At 37.8% G+C, this 23,451-nt stretch overlaps 2 protein-coding genes across 2 annotated transcripts; both read right to left on the bottom strand.

The window, feature by feature from the left end:
• Nucleotides 1–1,072: 1,072 nt before the first annotated feature.
• LOC134318011 (tumor necrosis factor receptor superfamily member 14-like) lies at nt 1,073–3,663 on the bottom strand. Its single transcript, XM_062998753.1, has 4 exons — nt 3,537–3,663; nt 1,707–1,832; nt 1,254–1,409; nt 1,073–1,164 (listed from the first exon to the last, which is right to left on the bottom strand). Exons 1-4 carry the CDS (start codon nt 3,661–3,663, stop codon nt 1,073–1,075), a joined length of 501 nt encoding a protein of 166 aa, XP_062854823.1.
• A 6,001-nt stretch (nt 3,664–9,664) lies between these two features.
• On the bottom strand, nt 9,665–22,845 carry LOC134317744 (mitotic spindle assembly checkpoint protein MAD2B). The gene is made up of 8 exons (XM_062998468.1): nt 22,723–22,845; nt 22,525–22,643; nt 19,051–19,122; nt 18,152–18,252; nt 17,178–17,272; nt 14,099–14,172; nt 13,281–13,373; nt 9,665–11,876 (listed from the first exon to the last, which is right to left on the bottom strand). The coding sequence occupies exons 1-8, from the start codon at nt 22,760–22,762 to the stop codon at nt 11,823–11,825; spliced, it is 648 nt and encodes a 215-aa protein (XP_062854538.1). The 5' UTR covers nt 22,763–22,845; the 3' UTR covers nt 9,665–11,822.
• Nucleotides 22,846–23,451: the final 606 nt, after the last annotated feature.

Raw genomic sequence — 23,451 nt, 5'->3', positions numbered from 1 at the left:
CTCCGAAAAGATACCAGGTGTTTCACTAGGGGGGACTTACACCCCAGGGGGATCTTCCTAATAGATGATACCAGTTTACCAAATCGGGAGAGTTCTTGAATTAATTGTTCATCAGTAATAAACGGGGGGACATTGGACACGATTATCTTTTTTGCTGGGGTAGCAAGGGGGTACACAGGTGTAAGCTGGTCGTGTAATACGATCCCAGTTTGTATCAGTTCATGAGCTCTTTCCACAGTGTTTAGGAAGAGTACAATGGCATTGTTCATACGTGATGCTGAAACAATGTTGCTATGTCCGATGACATTCCCGGCAGCCAGACAGCAGTCTTCCACGCTGCTCCTGCTCGCCACCTTCACTCCATGTCGGCGTGTCAAACTTTCAAACACGCCGCTGTTTGAAGCCGCCATTATATCGGCAGCTCCTCTCCTCCAGGGTCGGAGAGACCCGCAGCGCCGCCGCGCCGCGCTCACACCCGGGGAATAAAATAAATAAATCCGTAGATGTTAAAACGTAACAAAACAAAATAGCGCAACCACAAAACTTTTGGCAAAACGCCAAAAAGTCGCTCCCACGCTCACGCGTTCCTCCGCTCGCTTCAGTCGCTCACGCACTCACTTCCGCTCACAGAGAGAGAGAGAGAGAGCTCCTAGTTACGCCACTGGTCACACAAATTCAACAATGGTTTCGGGCCTTGACAAACTTGGTGATATTTCTTCTGATTCCCTGAAGCAAATAATAAATGTTTTTTTGAACTGAAATTCTTCTACAATCTTTGGCATACAGTGGTGAGCCATGGCCCATCTTTGCTTGCAGTGACTGGGTATTAAACTAAAGGCTAAAATCGTTATATTCTTACCTGTTGCCACTTTATCTGCTAATTGTGTTTTTTGAAAATGAAAATTTGAAAATGATGATAAACATGTTTATATTTTAAAAATTATTCTTCTGGAAATATATATCTTGTACATAAAAATCTCAAATGTTACTAGATGATATATTTTTTTATTTAAAATATGTTGGTTAAACACTAACAATAATAGATAAAATAGTAATTTAAACAAATGAATAATTACTTTGAATACTCCTGACAATTTTGAAGTGAGCTATTGGAGTAGGTACCATCTGCACATTCATCACATACAGTGTCTGTAAAAGCTGTTCCTGTAAAAATAACAGATATTAATCACAGTCATTTTAAGTATGAAATACAAAAGTTCTGGAAAACCCTATAGTAGATTTGGTCCACTAACCTTTATGCTTTATGTATTGTCCAGGACTGCATGTTGTGTGTTTTTCAGTATGTCTACAGCTGTCTTTTTGTAGATCTATACAGTAATATTCATTTAATGGCTTACACACTGTATCTGAAGTCAGTGTGCAGGGAGTTTTTACTCTTAATCCCTGTCCTGTGAAAAAAAAAATTGTATAAAGCATATGTTTCATCCCCAAAGATATCTGAGCATCACACATTTATGTCCAAAAATTGTCCAATGAAAGATTATATGAATATACCAAATAGCAACTATGTTTTCTATAAAGACTGCATTACTGTGTGATTGATTTTATGTACTTGTTTAATGTCTGCTGGAATTTTCGGACATGTATTGTACTTTATACTTTAATAATCAATGTGTTTAATACACAAAAAAAATACACATTTGCACATAAAAGTACATTTTATAAAATAAAATAAAAACTCTTACCAGAATCACACATTTTACAGCTAAGGCAATGTGAAAGCCCATTGGGTTCTGCAGCGTAAGTTGATTGAGTACATGGTACACAGGTTGTACTGGTGTACTCAGTACAATGTCTATAAACATGGGTTCCTAAAAAGGCAAAAAATATCTAAGGATCTAGAAAACCTTGTTTGGCAGCAGAAGCTAATGACCTGTATTGCATCTTAAAATCTCTCCTCCTTTTGCCCCCTAATTTATTATTACTAATTATAGCACAACACTTTACATGACACAAAGATACAGTACTTTTAAAAAGTAGTATTTATACATGCATATGTAACTGACTTTAGTAACCCCATTCTGAAGTTTCAGATGATTCAGCAGTCATGGGTTGTATTAGGGCAGGATGTGAGCAGGAATACAGGGGCACGGTCAAGGACTTTGTGGAGTGGTGTAGCAACAACTTAACATCACAAAAACCAAAGAGATGATGGTGCACTTTAGAAGGAGGAGGAGGGATCCTGAGCCAGTTACTATCCTAGGAACTGAGGTGGAACTTGTACCCAGGTACAGGTACCTTGGAGTTTAGCTGGAAAACAAGCTGGACTGGTCTACACACATGGAGACGGTGTACAAAAAGGAGCAGAGCAGACTGTACTTCTTAAGAAGGCTGAAATCTTTTAACATCAGCAGGCCCCTTTTGTGCACCTTTAATCTGTCTGTGGTGGCCAGTGCTCTTTTCTTTGGAGTGGTTTGCTGGAGTGAGAGTGCTAAAACAATGGACACAAACCAAATAAACAAACAGATCAAAAAGGCCAGCTCCATAGTGGGGTCTGAACAGGACTCAGTTCAGCAGGTAGCAGAGTTAAGAATGCTCACAAAGCTTAACTCAATTATCAAAAACAATTCACACCCACTTCATACCCTGGAGGTGTTTCGACAGAGCACCTTCAGTCACAGACTGATTCTTCCTAAATGCAGGACTGAACGCTACAGAAAATCTTTTCTTATAACTGCTATCAGACTGTTTAACAATTCATAATAATCCAAATAAATCATTTATAAGAAATACCTACTTCTGTATGCTATGCATGCACCATTAAACCAATGGTTACATACCTCAATAAATACTAATTTTGTATGCTATGCATACACTATAAAAAGTTTACATGTATATAGTACCATACTACATTTTTATTCTTATTGCTTGTTTTACACTGTAAGTTAATGTTGTATGTATACAAGAAGATGTTGTTGTCTGTTGTCTGTTGTCTGAGCTGCTATAACAAAGAAATTTCCTGCAAAGGATCAATAAAGAATCTATCTATCTATCTTCTGTAAAACATTAATCACAAAGCTGAAATACACCTTAGACAGACCTTACAAAGAAATGGGCTATATAAAGTATTTGTTCCTTTTCAATTTCTTCTTTGATTAATAATTTGTCACATTTAAATTTTCCAACTTTTTTTTTTTTAGATCATTCAACTAATTTTTAAATATAGACAACACGAGTAAACATAACATAACATGTTGAAAAGCATTGGGCTGTCATTGTGTTTCGGGGCCTTGGTGGACTGAGCAGCTAACGCAGTAATTCCAGTTGTAGTTCTACTTAATGCTATCACCTCAAAATTGATCTTAGTCTAGACTAGTTTCATGTGACTGTGTGTTGTGCTCAGCCTTTTGAATCAACTATATCAAATAATTAACAGATGCAATTTTCTTTATTACATTATATTACATTTGTATTTCAGCTTGCATAATGTAGCTTGCATCACTTGTAGATTTATCCTAATACATTGTATGATTAATATTTAACATAAGTAATAAATCTTAAATATTTTGTCTTACCTGGTGCACACATGGGACAGCATTCTCCATTTATCTCATATTCAGCTCGAGCACAAGCGCTATTACACTGTTCAAAATGAAGTAGTAATAGAGCAATAACACAAAAAGTCTCCAAACTACCAATCATCTTGATTTCAAATTAAGAAATAAACGTTTCCTCCCCACTCTTCACATGTTCATTTGCTTTGGGGTGTTTAGATGTTCAGGTCTTCTTACTGCATATTCCACTGAAGTTATTCCTGCTAGTTCTGATCCAACACGAATCACCGGTCCAGGATGGTTTTCATCAAGCAGCTGATATTTTAATACAGTTGCATTAGTTGTAAATTCTTATTCAGAATTTCCGTTTGTTTCAAGAAGCTAAAAACATTATAGACATATAACAGACATTATATTGCAAGTTATAGAAACAGTGATGTTACTGAACGCTCTTTATAAACTATAGGCTAATAATATTAGATATCAGCCTTACCTTATATGTTTATGACCACACACTTATGATGCATTTTGCCCTTTTAAAAATAGAAGTGTCTGATAACTGCACTGATGAATATAATTTTGTTTGTAATATGTACCACAATTAATCACATCATTAAAAGCCTGAAAATGTGGTTTGCCATTCTATAGTACGTTTTTGGTTAAACTATCAAGCAAGAAGGAGCAACTTCAAAAATAAAACTGTTCTGATGAAAATGAAAAACTAGAATAACTGGGCTGGAAAATTGATCAGTAGGCTCAGTTTGTATGTAAAACTTGATTTGACAACACTGAACCAAAATTTTATAAAACTAACAATTATTTATCTGTATAATACAAAAATAGAAAATAAATAAATGCATTTTTAAATAATTGTATTTTATTATATGAGAATGATGTGCGTATTTAAAACTTGGTTTGACAATAAATCAAACTATACGAGACTTAAATATACAGTATTTATGTATCTGCATAATGCACGTGAAAATTCACTCTGTTAGTTATACGACGATCCCTAACTCTGTAGACGCTTAAACAGGCGCTTGTTTCTGTGTAAATAAAAATCTTGACATTGACATAAAAATTGCAGTTGTAGTGTGTTGATCATTTTCATTTGCCTATTTATTTGTAAACCAAGTATTATGTGTTATTTCTTCGAACGAGATGTCGAATCACACCGAAATACAGAACTACACACAGACTTTACAAATAACGACATAAACTGTTTACCTCGGTAGTGTATCCAGAATAAACTTGTGATCATATGCTTTAAATGCGATCTGTTTAGTCCAAATCCTAAAAGTGCTTTTTTTTAAAGTATATCTTTATTCCATAAAATAAAATCCTGAACGCGCCAGTAAAATGATACGTGGAGACATTCAGCTTTCATTTTCAGTTTTAAACATTATACTGGGCTCTGACATAAGCACAACAGTAGTAAAGAGTAAGAACACCCTTTTTAAAATCATTCTAATATTTATATTTAATCATATAATTTATATTTGTTTAACCGTGTAATAATTGTAATCAGTCTAAACATGTAATTTAAAAAACTACAAAAAATTTTTTTTTTAATATCTCCAATTAGTAACACGAATATAATGAATGGTTGGATTTAATGTAACATTTGTGTGCATTAATACAATTAAATTACGTGGCCGATATTTATTTTCATTATATTTAAGCTCCACTGTTAACATAAAGAAAATAAAAACAATGTATTTTTTTTTGCTTGTTACAAGGAACAAAGTAACTACATCTATTCATTTAAGCTTCTCTATTATACAAAATCACATATTATTGTCTCTTATCATCTCAAATTATATACCTACTTGACTGTTAGTCGTGATGTTATTGTCTTTAAAAAAAAAAAAAAGCCATTAAAGATGACTTTAAGCCTCATTAGAACATTGGTTTTTTTTAAAAGAAAATTTCTGGCTGTCTATTTTCAACAGTAATATATGCAATAGGGTGGCTCACTATGCTAGTCCACCACCGCTGAGATCCGGGTTTAAATCTCAGCAATGCTATGTATCCAGATGTTCAGCCCACCTCTGACATAAAAAGAAGCGACATGTGACTGTGTAGCTCCTCTCAGCGGTTAGAGAGGTTGTAATCAGGAACTGGGAACGACTAGGTTGTAAGCAAACATTGTAGAACAGCGGTGCTTCAGGTGGGATAAGGCATAGTTATTGTAACAGACTTTTCTGTGGTGAAAAAGTAATAAAGGTGTTCTGCTCCCGACAACTTGTGAATATACGCTACGTTACATTTGAGAAACACTGTCTTAATGAGAGATGCCGTGCACGGTCAAGTCTCAACATAAACTACGGATGACTCGCAGGGCCAAATAGAATTTGCGTTAACGGCACTATTTTTTTTAATCGTGTTAAATTGAGATCGCATTATTATCGCGTTAACTTTGACAGCCCTACTTAATATACTGTACATTACTACCGAGTTCTGATGCACATAAAGTGTAGCAGAATCAAAATGTGTTACAACCTATGTATAGAGCAATCTAAAAAGTTCAAAACAATTATTTAAATAAAAATTCAGACCTCTTTTATGAAAAAAGTGTGTATTTGTTTGTGTACAGACCGCTATTTTAAGATCAATACAATGAAATTAACAAATCAAAGTGTTATCAAGTGCCACCCATATTGTCATGAAGAACAATTACTCTAGTACTCATGGTGTGATTTTGGGACATTTTTACTGTAGGAATTTGAAATAATGGCATGGCAAACTTATGTAAAATGTCGATTCAGTTCAGTTTACACCGTATTTAAAGTCCAATAAAATTAACAAATTAAATTGTTTTCAAGTGCCACCCATACTGTCATCATTTGATTTGTTAATTTTTCGTCCTCCATAAGCTAGTGTTCATGTAACGTTAAGGTTGTTAGAAATCGGCTGCTTCTGCCTAGTTCACCAACCTGACCAATCCTGCTGCCTACCTTATTAACATAGACACAGAAATACAGAAATAAATAAATGCAGAAATGTGGGAATACAGAAATAAATAAATGCAGAAATGTATAAATACAGAAATAAATAAATGTAGAAATAAATAAATAAATGTAGAAATACAGAAACAGCCCAAATAAAATCTGATGTATGGAAATATAGAAATAGATTCAAGCCATTGTATTTAAATATGTCCTTTTTCATGACAAAAATGTATTTAATTTATTTATTGCATTATTTCCCAGCTAACACATAACGTTCCCGTAACGTTAGATTTTGGTTCCCCTATGGTTATTTTTAGGGAACCATCCCATAACGTTATGGTAACGTTCTATTTTCGTTAAAAAATCAGCGCTGTGAAACCTAACATTCTCTCATGGTTTTATGAAAACTAACAGAGAACGTTATCTAAAAGTTGCCTTAAGGTTTTCTTAAACCCGGAAGGTTTTTAAGTTAACCCAGCTAGCACAATCATCTGGCCCAGTTCCCACTTTTCTATCGGCACAGTCGGCCGAGTGCCGAGAATCGACCAGAATCAATGTAGCCAGATCCGGCCCAGTTGTTAACACAGCTGGGTTTGGCTGGTGCTCGTAGAACCGCGTGCGCGCCGACGCTGGTTGTCCGGCTGTGGCCCAGCGTCCAATCTCTGATTCAGCGCCGGCAGAACAGCGTCACCATGGCAACAGTGCGACGCGAGCCGTTGAAGAAGAGGACTCGTTCATTCGTGTGAGGTAAATAAACGTTTAATCTTAACAACTTTTTACTTAGTAAAATGTAAGCAGAAAGTCTATTAATGAGTTCTGGATTAAGATAGAGAGCAATTTGGAAATGAAACTGTTAGGTAATGTTATCTAGTGAGTTTCAGGTTAACTGGTAGTCTGAACTGAAACACTTCAGGTAACGTTAGCTAAAAGGCTAACAGTTTCTAGCATTAGACAACAGCTGCTAAATAATTGAAGCTCACTGAATACTGTGGATAACGTTAACTTAAAAGCTACAATAAGCAACAAGAACAACAACAACAATAATAGTAATACAATAATAAGCAACAGATGACCTACCATCTCTACATCCACAAGGTGGACCAACAAAGCAGGTGTGTATAATTTAAGAGTGGACAGTGAGTGGACACGGTATTTGAAAACTCCAGCAGCGATGCTGTGTCTGATCCAGTCATATAAGCACAACACACAGTAACACACCACCAACCACGTCAGTGTCACTGCAGTGCTGAGAATGATCCACCACCTAAATAATACCTGCTCTGAGGTGGTCCTGGGAGTCCTGACCATTGAAGAATAAGGTAAAAGAGGTAAGTATGCAGAGTAACTGATGGACGACAGTGGAACTGTAGAGCTACAAAGTGCTTCTATAGATAGATAACTTTATTAATCCCATAGGGAAAGTCAGTAAATGGTTAGTAAACTATATGGTTAGTGGAGCTGATAGAAAAAGAGTATACATACAAAGATCGTATATAATTTTATAACCCAAAGATTGTCCCTTGTATTTTTTGTAGATATTCAAGTGTCCACTACCATCACTGAGCCACATTTGCTTATTCACCTCTCATACATGAGTAAAAACTATGAACACTACTCTGCAGCATCTAACAGCCGGTGTAGATCATCAGCCAAGGTCACAAGATCCAGCAAGAAGGTTCTGGGTTCGATCCCCAGGTGGGGCGGTCTGAGTCATTTCTGTGTTGTTTGCATGTTCTCCCCATGTCCGCGTAGGTTTCATCCGGGTGCTCCGGTTTCCTCCCACAGTCCAAAGACATGCAAGTGAGGTGAATTGGAGACACTAAATTGTTCATGACTATGTTTGATATAACCTTGAGAACTGATGAATCTTGTGTTATGAGTAACTACTGTTCCTGTCATGAATGTAACCAAAGTGTAAAACATGTCGTTAAAATCCTAATAAACAAACAAACAGTAGTTTACTTTTATAATTATTATTCTTATATGCAATTATATGTTATTTTCTATGTATAGTATTCATATAGCTGTCATTTTGGTTCACTTTTGTAATTGGTCTTATTTATAATATTCTGATTATTATTATTATACTACTTGCTGCAATTATCTTAATAAAATACTTTCTACTGCACAATCTGTAGTTAATCTGTAGCATAAATCTACTATTTTATCTATGTGGATGTGAAAGGAGAAGAAAACGGTGAATAAATAGTATCGTAGTGTTTCGGGGGCAATTCCGGCCCAGTTATGGGAGAGTCGACGGAGATCTGGCATCCGGATTTGGGCCAGTGTATTTGGCCCGATTCTGGGCAGTCATTCAAAAAGAGTCAGAGCCGACACGGGCTGCCGGTGTTACCGGAGTGTTATTGCAAGGTTGTCTAAAGTTTTCAATAATTTAAAGGTTAGTACAAGGTTCCCTTAAGGTTTCAATAATTTTAAGGTTACGGGAACGTTAGGGGAACGTTCCCACAACTATAATGCACAACCAAATGGGAACGTTCTATTTCCGTAAAGAAAACTTTCCTGGGGAACCAAAGGGCAACCAAAATGATCCGTTCCCAGAACGTTCTGGGAACCAAAAACTAACGTTCCCGGAACGTTCTGGGAACCAAAAATTGTTAGCTGGGTTATTTGTGCATTTATTTATGTATACTTGTCATTTTTTGTCCTCCATAGTCACCCTGATGTTTGCTGTGTACTTGACAAAAAGTGAGTAAAAATCCTGTGCAACTCAATGTCTATAGACTGTGATACGAGTGAATATCGCCGATATAACGGACATTAATGCGTGCTTGTTTATATGAACAGCGTGTATTGTTTGTGTTTGGTATATTTTGGTGTTATTATTATTTATTAGACAGCCTATTTGTAACTTTAATAAGTTATGTTTGATTTAATAACAGTGTTTGAGTTAATGCGCTGTTGAGTACGCGTGATATTTAGTTTATGCTGGGTAAAGCGTTACACAAATTAGTTTGTTAATAATAGTTTATACGTGGTGTATTAGCTATAAATGCTTTTCTATTATAAAGCAATAAGTCACAAGAGACCGTGCGTTACTGCGATTTTATCACGGGGAAGGTTGTTTTGCCTAAAACGTCTTTCCCCGTGATAAAATCATAGCAGTAATGCACGGTCTCGAGTGGCTTATTGCTTTTATAAAACGGCGGTCAACATAAAATACAATAAAATACAACAATGTTCAATAAATAAATGTTTTTATTTACAAAAACACTTACAAAAAGCATTCTTCCGCGACCCCAGGTAGTTAACAGCGTTGCTAGTGTTAGGATTTTTGGAACATAACATCATTATTAAACATCATTATTAAACATAATTTCAATATGGGACGGCATTTACCCACGTGCTACCTTTGTTCAACATGGCGCCGGCCAGGCTCCCCCCCCTGACTCCTACCGAGGGGGGGGGAGGCGGAGCCCTGGACTTTTTAGCACATTTCATTGGCTCCAACAGCAGCGGCGGAGGAGGAGCCTAGACTAGTTTAAAAAAGGACAGCGGGCTCAGAGGAGGGCTCTTTCTTGGGTGGTTGTGTGTCTAGACTGCAGGAGAAAGGAGCGCTGATCGGCTTAGCTCTGGCATATATTCACAAATCATTTTGTACACTTAATAAAGTGTTTTGTAGAGTACTTTCTGGATTCTATGACTGCTTTCTTCAAGGTCTCTCGACAAAAAGATTCATCCTAACACTAGGCAATATGAGGGCGAACATAACATTGACTTTTTCTTTTCAGTGGCGTATTAATATGGAATGATGTGAGGCGGTCATAGGTGTGCGTTTATCGGGGATTTTACAACGGCTTCGAACGCGGCTCAGCCAATCAGATTTTAGGACCGGAACTATCCGTTTTCCTTGTAGACCACAGCTTTGACTCCATCTTATTTAGTACAGCTCGCCAATCAGCTTGTAATCCCCAGCATAGCAACTACAGCATCTGTAACCCATGTAACCCAGCATATTTGCAACATCTTGTAGAAGATTTTTGAACACCAAATAAATGAGCAATTTCATAAGGAACCTCTCTCTGCCTTTTTTTCTAATCGGAATAAAACATTCCATTGATTGCCGCCTCAACCAGTGTTTCCTTTGGATGGTATAATCCCCCTCCGCTAAAGTAACCCAACAAGTGCTGTAAGAATGACAATTTAAAAATAAGATACTAAAATTAAAAAATGAAATTAACTACTTAAACATTAACCAAATGTATTTGACTGGACATACAAAATGTTTTCAAGTTTGCATAACTTGCATTACATGCATATAAACATGTACATAAACAAGAAAAACGTCAAAGTGGCATAATTGGGATCATGCTGTGCCCTACGTCATAAATGCAACATTGCAAATCTCCTGAACATTCAATTTATCTACTGTATCTATCTCCTATCACTATCCTCACAGCAACAGGTCCTGGGTTCGATCCCCATGTGGAGCGGTCCGGGTCCTTTCTGTGTGGAGTTTGCATGTTCTCCCCATGTCCGTGTGTTTCCTCCGGGTGTATTTATTATACCAGGTCAATAAAACATTAGAAACACACTTTTCAAGCACACATTCAGATTCAGAGGTTTATATTAAATATTAGATCAGTAAACACATGAATACAACTGGAGACAATCTGTCCCCCATATTGTGAGTTATTCTTATTAATTTTAATAATTCTTATTAATTAATCTATTTAAACCTTATGCACACATCTTAAAAACCCTCCGAATAATGTACAGCACAAAAGAGTCCACAAAAGTCTTTTTTTTACAAACCAATATTAAACTCACATTAAAAGGTGAATTGTTTTACTTGATCAGAATTGTTTTATTTCATTTTCATTAACTGCTTTATCTTCGTCAGTGCTGCAGCTGGTTCGGTGGCACCGAAAAAACTGGGCATTGCAGGGCTTCAGACGCCCACACACTCCCGAACATAGCCAATTACTTCTGTGTAGACGCTGACCGACTGACAGCACCACTGAGATTTGAACCTGGATCTCAGCTATGGTGGGCTAGCATAATAGACGCTGAGCCACTTGAGAGCCTTAGATTAAAATGATTAGGTGATCAAGACTAAATAAAGAATAATATAAACAGGTGTACATTAAACCCCTCACAACATTCACAATGGTTTACACTTTGACTTAAACCAAACATCAAGCTTGTCACAGAATACATAGTCCAGAAACATGAGAAACTCATCTGTGCACGGTTAGAACATGATCATGTTTCAGATCTGCTTCAGTGCATAATAAAACAGAAAACCACTCAGTGACTTTCTGCCCCTCCTAACATTTCAGATGCTCCTTTCAGTTGTCCTGAGCAAAACATTAATCAACCTCCCAGTATCTCCTGTTCATACTGTGTTCTGCTGTACTTTGTGTGCTCGCTCCTCCACATAAAGTTGCATCTGTTACAAGTGAGGTAACATATTACAGTTGAGTGCAAGATGTTGCATACCTTAACTTTCAAAAAGCTAATATGTGAACACAATAAATGCAGTTTTACCTATAAAAATATTATGCAAGTATCATTATTAAGCAACAAAATGATAAAAATGTTGTAAAGTTGTAAAGAAGGCATACAAAAAAAACACACCATGTTCCACTCCTGGCCCTGCAAATCCTGGCTTGACTTTCATATTCGCCCTTAAGTGTCATTTTTTACAGTGGAAACTTCAAGCTTGAAGCACTTGAGTCATCCTCTGCTTTGTAGCCATTTAACAGCTATATCAGCAGCTACTTAAAAACCCATGATTTGGTTCAGAGGTGGAAAGTAACGAATTACATTTACTCGCGTTACTGTAATTGAGTAGTTTTTTTGTGTACTTGTACTTTTTAAAGTAGATTTTACAACCAGTAATTTTACTTTAACTTAAGTATGTTTTGTATTAAGAATTGTAATTTGCTACATTTTAAATAATATCCGTTACTGAGTAAAAAAAACGCTAAACAAATCGCGTCTGAGAAACTGCTGCAGTGAATCCTGGGATGAAAAATAAATTGGTGCTAAAATAAAGGAGCTGTAATCTAGGTATAGAGTAGGGAAGGGCAGTTTTAAAAGTTTAACATGTTTGGGGTTTGATGTTTCGTTATTTGTCCTACATCTTGAAGGTTTTCTTTGAGTCATTTAGTGAAAGTCACAACACTTGTAACCTTGACTTGTTTTGAGTTATGAGATTTGCTGTATGATTGTTGTTTGGTATTTGTTGGTGATGAAAAGAAGGCTGGTCCATAGAATCCACAAATAATGCCAACTTCAGTGGTTATACAGTTTAAAAAGTGTTATGGGATGGTCTGTACTAAAATGACATTACACATCCCTAAATGTTTTATCAACATGTTTTTTTCTGTTATATTTTAATTAAAAACAACTATTGTGAGATATATCCACTTGTCCTGTTTGCATTACACAGGAGAGACACCCTCTGCTGTTAAAAAAGTAACTAAGTACATTTTAAATGAGTTACTTTTTACTTGAGTAGATTTTTAGACTAGTAATTTTACTCATACTTAAGTAAAAATTAATTAAAGTAATAGTACTTTTTCTTGAGTACAATATTTTAGTACTCTTTCCACCTCTGGTTTGGTTTAAAGAGAAAATATATTGCACTCTACAAATGACATTAGCTGACAAGTCATAATGACAACTTCTGTCCATCCAGACAGAATATGTAAGTTAAGGCAATGCAACTGAAAGGGTGTAAAAACCTTTGCATGTCACTCCCCTTTCTTAAGTATATCAAACATTCAGTTTTTAAAAAGTTTGCTGAAGATGTATGTAACGCTGTATGATTAAAGTGTATAATTATTACCTTTACTATGTCTGAGGTCATTGTTTTCAGAGGGATGAGTCTGGGCTCCGGCATAAGGACTTCCTGATCATCTGCTACAATCCATGGAAAGTCCTGCTCATACACATACATAATGTTTGTTCTGTTTTGCATTTTATTTTTTGCATTTTTCCCTTTCTCCCTCCACCTGTACCACTTCTTTCCTGACTGTGAATGGCTGCAGTAGATTCTCACAGATTCGGTACGAAGGGTAATGCTATGTGTTTCTAAACTACTCATGAGGTGATTCCCTCATCTAACTTCCTTTCTCAGACACTTGTGTATGTTGAGCACTGATGAAACTCCAATTTGGGAGATATGAAGCTCTAAAGTTGTGGGCTTGCATATATCTGATATTTTACATCCTGAGTCACACAAGTTAAACAAGACTTAGTCCAATAACAATACAATCATACTAGATAACACAAGGCACAAATGTTATTGTGCTGTAAATGAGTAAAATAAACATTTACATTGTGGCAGACGCCATTTCCCTAAATCAACTTATAATGTGACAGGATATAATCAAAGCAATGAGTGATTAATGACCTTCCTCAGGGGCGGAACGGTGGCAGATTGGCATGAGTTAGGTTTAAACCGCTGACCTTCAGATCACTAGTCCAGTGACTTAACCACTTAGCTACCGCTGCCCCGAAACCGTTCTTCACATCTTTACATTTTAAGTGCAGTTTCAAACATGACAAGGTAAATCAAGTTGAATGATGATAATGGAGTTAAATATTTATAAAATAACAGCACATGAGGATACCATTACAACTAGCAATGGAATTTGTTCTGACCTTGATCACTTGAACTTTCTCCATGTTTCGTGTGGCAGATTCTCTAGTGTAAACCAAAACAGTAAATGTGCACCCTAAGAAAGAATGAGAGAGAGAAAACATATTTTATATTCCTTCACACTTTAAATACCAATAAGCATCGGTGTTATTTTCAACTAACCAGGCAAGTTCAATCATTGCAACCAGCAAAGTACCAAAAATCATTCATTTGAGATTTCATAATAAGAACTGAATCAGAGTGGCCACTGGAAGGTGCATTCAACAGAACGTTGGTACCAGTATATATATATATGTATATATATGTATATATATACAGTGTATCACAAAAGTGAGTACACCCCTCACATTTCTGCAGATATTTAAGTATATCTTTTCATGGGACAACACTGACAAAATGACACTTTGACACAATGAAAAGTAGTCTGTGTGCAGCTTATATAACAGTGTAAATTTATTCTTCCCTCAAAATAACTCAATATACAGCCATTAATGTCTAAACCACCGGCAACAAAAGTGAGTACACCCCTAAGAGACTATACCCCTAAATGTCCAAATTGAACACTGCTTGTCATTTTCCCTCCAAAATGTCATGTGACTCGTTAGTGTTACTAGGTCTCAGGTGTGCATAGGGAGCAGGTGTGTTCAATTTAGTAGTACAGCTCTCACACTCTCTCATACTGGTCACTGAAAGTTCCCTCATGGCAAAGAACTCTCTGAGGATCTTAAAAGACGAATTGTTGCGCTACATGAAGATGGCCAAGGCTACAAGAAGATTGCCAACACCCTGAAACTGAGCTGCAGCACAGTGGCCAAAATCATCCAGCGTTTTAAAAGAGCAGGGTCCACTCAGAACAGACCTCGCGTTGGTCGTCCAAAGAAGCTGAGTGCACGTGCTCAGCGTCACATCCAACTGCTGTCTTTGAAAGATAGGCGCAGGAGTGCTGTCAGCATTGCTGCAGAGATTGAAAAGGTGGGGGGTCAGCCTGTCAGTGCTCAGACCATACGCCGCACACTACATCAAATTGGTCTACATGGCTGTCACCCCAGAAGGAAGCCTCTTCTGAAGTCTCTAAACAAGAAAGCCTGCAAACAGTTAGCTGAAGACATATCAACAAAGGACATGGATTACTGGAACCATGTCCTATGGTCTGATGAGACCAAGATTAATTTGTTTGGTTCAGATGGTCTCAAGCATGTGTGGCGGCAATCAGGTGAGGAGTACAAAGATAAGTGTGTCATGCCTACAGTCAAGCATGGTGGTGGGAATGCCATGGTCTGGGGCTGCATGAGTGCAGCAGGTGTTGGGGAGTTACATTTCATTGAGGGACACATGAACTCCAATATGTACTGTGAAATACTGAAGCAGAGCATGATCCCCTCCCTCCGGAAACTGGGTCTCAGGGCAGTGTTCCAGCATGATAATGACCCCAAACACACCTCTAAGATGACCACTGCTTTATTGAAGAGGCTGAGGGTAAAGGTGATGGACTGGCCAAGCATGTCTCCAGACCTAAACCCAATAGAACATCTTTGGGGCATCCTCAAGCGGAAGGTGGAGGAGCGCAAAGTCTCGAATATCCGCCAGCTCCGTGATGTCGTCATGGAGGAGTGGAAAAGCATTCCAGTGGCAACCTGTGAAGCTCTGGTAAACTCCATGCCCAGGAGAGTTAAGGCAGTTCTGGGAAATAATGGTGGCCACACAAAATATTGACACTTCAGGAACTTTCACTAAGGGGTGTACTCACTTTTGTTGCCGGTGGTTTAGACATTAATGGCTGTATATTGAGTTATTTTGAGGGAAAAATAAATTTACACTGTTATATAAGCTGCACACAGACTACTTTTCATTGTGTCAAAGTGTCATTTTGTCAGTGTTGTCCCATGAAAAGATATACTTAAATATCTGCAGAAATGTGAGGGGTGTACTCACTTTTGTGATACACTGTATATATATGTATATATATGTATATATATATATAAAAAATAACACTGATAAAACACTGATAGCATTAAAATGTTGGTACAACACTTGGGAAAATACATTACAAAGGAAAGTGACTAAGGAAGTCAACACCTCAAACTCGTTGTTGTGCTCCTCAAACCATTCCTGAACCATATTTGCTTTGTGGCAGGGCGCCTTATCCTGCTGAAAGAGGCCACAGTCTTATCGTTTACATGAAAGGGTGTACATGGTCTGCAACAATGCTTAGGTAGGTAGTACAAGTCAAAGTAACATCCACATGGATGGCAGGACCCAAGGTCTCCCAGCAGAATATTGCCCAAAGCATCACACTGCCTCCGCCGACTTGCCTTCTTCCCATAGTGCATCCTGGTGCCATGTGTTACCCAGGTAAGCGATGCGCACGCACCTGGCCATCCACGTGATGTAAAAGAAAATGTGATTCATCAGACCAGGCCGCCTTCTTCCATCGCCCCGTGGACCAGTTCTGACGCTCATGTGCCCATTGTTGGCGCTTTCGGCTGTGGACAGGGGTCAGCATGGGCACCCTGATTGGTATGCGACTATGCAGCCCCATACGCAACAAACTGTGATGCACTTTGTATTCTAACACCTTTCTATCAGAACCAGCATTAACTTCTTCAGCAATAGCTACAGTAGCTTGTCTGTTGTATCAGACACACCAGGCAGCCTTCACACCCCACATGCATCAACAATCCTTGGCCACCCATGACCCTGTCACCGGTTTACCACTGTTCCTTCCTATTAATAGATACTGACCACTGCAGACCGGGAGCACTCCACAAGTGCTGCAGTTTTGGAGATGCTCTGACCCAGTCGTCTAGTCATCACAATTTGGCCTGTGTTAAATTCGCTCAAATCCTTACGCTCGCCCATTTTTCCTGCTTCTAACATCTACTTTGTAGATAAAATGTTCACTTGCTGCCTAATTATATCCCACCTACTAACAGGTGCCATGATGAAGAGATAATCAGTGTTATTCACTTCACCTGTTAGTGGTCATAATGTTAGGCCTGGTCGGTGTATATATGCCTGCACACGGCACCACCTGGTTATGACTTTTTAAATTGCTAAACAGTTTAATAAGCTTTCTCTTACCTGGAGGATTGTTGTCTAGAACAGCATCACACACACTGATCTTTAAGATGACTGCTCGCAGCAGCTGCTCCACATGAGATAGTAGAGTGTCAGAGCTGACAGAAGCAAAAAATCAATCACAGCCATCAACAGAATACAGCCACACAGGATGTTAAGTGTGCGGTGTGTGTACAGTCATTGGTTTCTTCTATGGCTATGACCTACTTATTGCAATGTGACCTTAGTCTACAGCCCAAACAAATTCCATGCAAAGTTAATCCTTGTGATTTGTCATATTAAAGCAATCGAATTATAATTAAATTACAAGCACAGTTGGTATTTCATTTTAAAATTAAATGTGCCTATAATATTACACTACTATCAACAGACCAAACACCAGTAGCATTACACAAGCTTGTAAACCACTGTATGCAACTATCATAAGACAAGTAAGTAATGTTTTACTTACATTACTGATTTATTGTTACAGGCCCTAAGCTAAATGTCTTCACTATTTCTTTGAGTCCCAAATTGCTTTTACTTTAAATGTGCACTTTAAACAACAGACATCACCGATGCTGTAGTGCACTAGTAAAGGTTGTAATGTTGTTTTCTTTGTTTTTAAAAGATTTCATTATGCAAACAATAAGGCATTAAATTAAATAAATGACAGACATTTTTTAATTTAAGTATATATTTATGTAATTCGTAAATATGCAATTTCTGATGGCTCAGTGTAAATTAATCCAATGTGTGTGTAAATGTTAGAGATCAGAATTGAGCAGCAACTTGAAATGTGAATTAAGCCATTAATTTCTCAGATATGTACTTTAAAATTGATATAAAAATATATTAATTAGATTTATATTACAGACTTATATCACAAAATCATTTACATTTTTTGATGTTCCCATGGGAAAATTAATGTGAAATTTCCTCTCTAAAACCAGATCCTAGGAAAAGAAGTGTCACTGTCCTGGTCTAGTAAAGCTTACCTGATTGAGAGCAGTGGAGGCTGGGAGATCTCGAACACAAATCTCTCTACCGGGTGGTGTTCTTTATCCATTAATACCACAACCACTTTTTCTGCTTCGTTCTGCACATACAGACATGATTCCAACACTACATTAAGCTAAACCGTATTGTTCAGTTTATTTCAGTTTTAAGAGACTAGCCCTAATCTTAGATTAAAGACGTCTAGGGAAAGTCTGTGCAAAACTAAAACGTAACCAAGTCTTCAAAACAAATGTTTTAGAAACAGGCTTATCAAAAAAAAAAAAAAAAAAAACCTAAATCAACAAATTTTAACAGGCACAAACACAAAATAAACTTGTACACAAGCGCCTCCTTGTGGGCATCTTGTAAACCACAGTGGGACCAAAAATCATGGTCAAAATGTGGGTTGCCTTAAAAAAAGTTTGAAAAACCCTGTTCTACACTATTTTTTCAAATATGTTTCAATATACTGGTCTACATTTTGCATCCTTTTTCATGGGTAACAGAAAACCACCAGTCCAAATACTAAACTGTAATTTTCATTTGTTTAAGCATGTATTTACTTTAAAAGCATGTTCCCAATACCAGGTTTATTTATTCTTTTTTTTTGTAATCTATTTTTACGATATCTCTGGTAACATTGAGCACATGACAGGAATACTCACTGGACAAGGTGTCAGTCAATCTCAGTGCACCACTCACATTCACTGATACCCAGGGTAACACCAGAGTAGCCAAACCACCTTTTGCATCAGTGAGCCTGTAAGAAACCCATGTGTGCACCCTGTCTATGCTTGAATAAAGGCAACAGGTTTTAAGTCAACACTCCAAGACTCCTACACCTACACTCCCTGCTGCGTTACCATGCCCCTAAGAGAAGCAGTTTTGTTATGCTTACCTTTTCGATAAGTGGTTTAACACACTGCAGTGTGTCCTGGATGTACTGATTCAGCTCGGGGTGACAAGACATCTAAAAGTCAAAAACAAAGGTTCACATTATTATTGGGTATTACTGGGAAGAAAGATCTAAACCTAGTGTGTTTGTCTTTTCCTAATATGAAATTCTTTACTGAATAAAATATTGCAGGCTGGAAAACTTCTATATAAGCACCTCTGCTCAGAGCCCAGATCTAGGCTAAGAGGACATGGCATTAAGTGTAAGAAACTATACAACAATTAACATTCATTTTACAAAGAAGTATGTACTTACTCTATCCATCTCAATTATAAATAGTAAAAGCAAACATTTTTAGTTTATATCCCTGGCTTTAAGACCTGTTATACATGGTATGCTCTAATTGCAGGAAAAACAAGCACAAATGTGTCTCAGAGATCAAATCAGTTGAATCACAGTTTAAGGTTCAAGGACATGTACAAGGAAGGCACTGCATTTCTATCTTAACCATAATCTAACCAAATGGGCAACCTAGTTATAAAGTTTGTACAAGAACACTTGTGTAATATAAAATAACATTAATGTTGTAGTACCCAGAAGACACACAGCCACAGATTGAAACACAGTGCTGTTACTATAAAGATCTGAGCTGCTGTTATAGCAATAATACTGAATGTTTATGTCTTTATCAAACATCCAGAATCACATCCATAAACTTCACACTTTTTCCCTTTATTAATCCCTTTAGTAATCCATCACAAAAAATAATTACATTTAAATAACACTGTAAAATCCATAGAAATATGTACCAAGTAATTTCAAGAAAAACATTAGTGATGACTTCCACATTACAGCATCAACTGGGCAGTGCAAAAGCATGGAAGCTGTGTAAAAATCCAGGCAGGCAGCTGTTCACACAGACACAGACACGATTGGCTATGTCTGAGGGAGTGAATGGTAGAACAGGTTCCTGCTGCAACTGTGGCCTATGCTGGCTATGCAAAGCGCCTGCATGAGAGATGTTTGATACACAGATAGTGGAAAGGGACTCTCTACACCCTCTCCTCAGGGTCAGGGTGGGGGTCTGCAGTGACTGAGAAAGTTACAATTAGTAAACTGGATAGGACTAGTTTAAAGGGAATAGGAGAAATGCAAATTAAAAAAATAAGAAAAGAAAGAAGAAAATGCAGAAGAGCTGTGAATGCTATATTGTAAAAGCATTGAGCATAATTAGAATGCCATTGCTTGTTTAAAAGCACAGAAGTAATTCATGTAACATAATTGTCATAAAATCAGTAACTGTAATGCAATGAGAATTTAAACTGTAATTCTGACAACAATAATTAAAATGGTTTGATGTTTTTCTAGGGGTTTGTAGGGATATTTTAGGGGTTACCACAGTGGACCACTCTGGTCTGCATACTTGACTTGGCATAAATTTACACAGGATGACCTTCCTAACACTCACTCACTCTCTTAAACACTTATCCAGTTAGGGTTGCACCCATAGCTTTTCAATGGGCACAAGGCACACAGTAACACCCTGGATGGGGTACCAGTCCATCGCAGGGCAGACACACATACACACATCCATTCACCTATAGGGCAATTCAGTGTCTCCAATTAACCTGTGAGTAAACCCACCCAGACACGGGGAGAACATGCAAACTCCGCACAGAAAGGACCCGGACCACCCCACCTGGGGATCAAACCCAGGACCTTCTTGCTGTGAGGCGACAGTGCTACCGACCAAGCCACCCTCCTTCCTAACACAACCCTCCTCATTTTTATCCAGGCTTAGGACAAGCAGCCCCAAGAGCATTAACAAGTGCAGCTCACAATAGCTAGGCTGTTCAACTAAGCCAGTTGTCTAAGTATCAATTGATTTAAACTTATTAAATACTGCCCTATCCTCCACCGCCAAATTGCCCACTGTTGGGCTCCTGAGTAAGGCCATTAACCCTCAATTGCTTTAACTGTAATTAGTCATATCTGTAAGTCACTTTGGATAAAATCATCTGCCAAATGATGTAAATGTACAAACTTCAATTAAAGTATGATTTTTTTTGTGAGATTAAGCCAATTCAGAATTTAACCCAGGACCTTCGTGCTAAGGTAACAGTGCTACCCACCGAGCTACTATGCAACAGTAAATGAGTGAATTCCAGCGTGGTACCGTGATAGGATGCCACCTGTGCAACAAGTCCAGTCATATAATGTACTCGCTACTAAATATTCCACAGTCAACTGTCAGTGATATTATAACAAAGTGGAAGCAATTGTGAACAACAGCAACTCAGCCACAAAGTGGTAGGTCACGTAAATTGACAGAGCGGGGTCAGCGGATGCTGAGGCGCAGTGTGCAGAAGTCGCCAACTTTCTGCAGTCAATTGCTACAGACCGCCAAAGTTCATGTGGCCTTCAGATTAGCTCAAGAACAGTGTGTAGAGAGCTTGATGGAATGGATTTCCATGGCCGAGCAGCTGCATTTAAGCCTTACATCACCAAGCGCAATGCAAAGCGTCGGGTGCAATGTTGTAAAACACGCCGCCACTGGACTCTAGAGCAGTGGAGACGTGTTCTCTGGAGTGAGGAATCACGCTTCTCCGTCTGGTAATCTGATGGACGAGTCTAGGTTTGCCAGGAGAACGGTACTTGTCTGACTGCATCGTGCCAAGTGTAAAATTTGGTGGAGGGGGGATTATGGTGTGGGGTTGTTTTTCAGGAGTTGGGTTCAGCGCCTTAGCTCCAGTGAAAGGAACTCTGTGGGAACAGATTGAGGATGGCCCCTTCCTGTTCCAACATGACTGTATACCAGTGCACAAAGCAAGGTCCATAGAGACATTGATGAGTGAACTTGGTGTGAAAAAATTGACTGGTCTGCACAGAGTCCTGACCTCAACTCGATAGAACACCTTTGGGATGAATTAGAAAGGAGACTGCGAGCCAGACCTTCTCATCCAACATCAGTGTCGGACCTCTCAAATGCGCTTCTGGAAGAATGGTCAAAAATTCCCATAAACACACTCCTAAACCTTGTGGAAAGCCTTCCCAGAAGAGTTGAAGCTATTATAGCTGCAAACGGTGGGCAGACATCATATTACACCCTATGGATTAGGAATGGGATGTCACTCAAGTTCATATGCGTGTGAAGGCAGACAAGCGAATAATTTTGGCAATATAGTGTATGTCATGGCAGTCTAACAAATTCAACAGTGTCTAAAACTGTTCTTTATCCAGGCATACTTCTTAAACATACAGACAGGATTAAGATTACAGACTTGTGATTGCAGAATGTCTGTAGGTTTCCAAAAAACTGCTTACAGTTTTGAAAGAGTACTAGTGGGATTAGTAAAGGTAGTTAATGCTGTTTTAGGGCATCAAACACAGGCACAACCACATACTAAATCCTGTAAAGTATTTGAAGTGAAAAGATAAAACGGTTCCCTGATTGGGATCATCTAGTGTTACTCTTACTTGTACAGGTACGTTGTATTTCTTCCTCTTTTGGAAAATACCGGATGGATAAACTTCTCTGACATACAGGATGAGGTGGATGGCAACTTCCAGAAACTCACACAGGATATCAGCCACCACTTCAAACAAACAGAATTAGATAAATAAGACACTACAGAAATAACATGATAGAGAATAAACATTTATAAATGTGTTTACCTTGACCAAAGTTTAAGTCTTGTCTTGTAAGAGTTGTCATTGTTGATTATGGCTGAGCAGATCAATAACGCAGAAATACAAAAGATGTGGCAATATGTCAGCTAAAATCCATTACTGTTCACTATTAGACTGTATATGTTGTATTTACATGAACTAATGTTGCTAGGGGAAAAATATATAAAAAAGAATTCTAATACATAATCAATTCACAACCGGTGTTCGATGTGTGATGCAGGTGATGCTAATGTAATGTTTCCTCGCTAAATAACAGTAGCAAGCAAGAAAAAAAATCATAATCTTTATAGTTTAACAAGCAGCTATAAATCCCATTCATATTAGACCAATAAGATGTAGGTTATTTAAATAAAACGTAAAAATCACTCAAATTAGATCAACCCACTCGCCAACGATTTCAAACTGGCTATCAGCTAACTGGTTACAGAACTAGGATGTGTCTTAAACCATACCTTACTTACTCTATAGTGCACTATTTAGGGTTTTTGCTGTTTTGAAGCCTATTCCGAAAGCATAGTTCAAACCTTCTTAAACTTTCATACGCTCTTACAGTATATTAATATAGCTCAATATCCAAATTATGTACGCTAGAAACAAATCATAACATCGATAATGCAATTTAGGGTAGGTAGGGAATACGAAAATAAGGTACAATTTGAGACACAGCCAGTGTTTACAACTTTCCTGTTGTGGGCACATGTTCTTCGTATTGTA

The sequence above is a fragment of the Trichomycterus rosablanca genome, chromosome 7, assembly GCF_030014385.1.
Source record: "Trichomycterus rosablanca isolate fTriRos1 chromosome 7, fTriRos1.hap1, whole genome shotgun sequence".
Classification (NCBI taxonomy): domain Eukaryota; kingdom Metazoa; phylum Chordata; class Actinopteri; order Siluriformes; family Trichomycteridae; genus Trichomycterus; species Trichomycterus rosablanca.
Note: the sequence above shows the minus strand (reverse complement) of the source record. Positions and strands in the feature narration are given on the sequence as shown.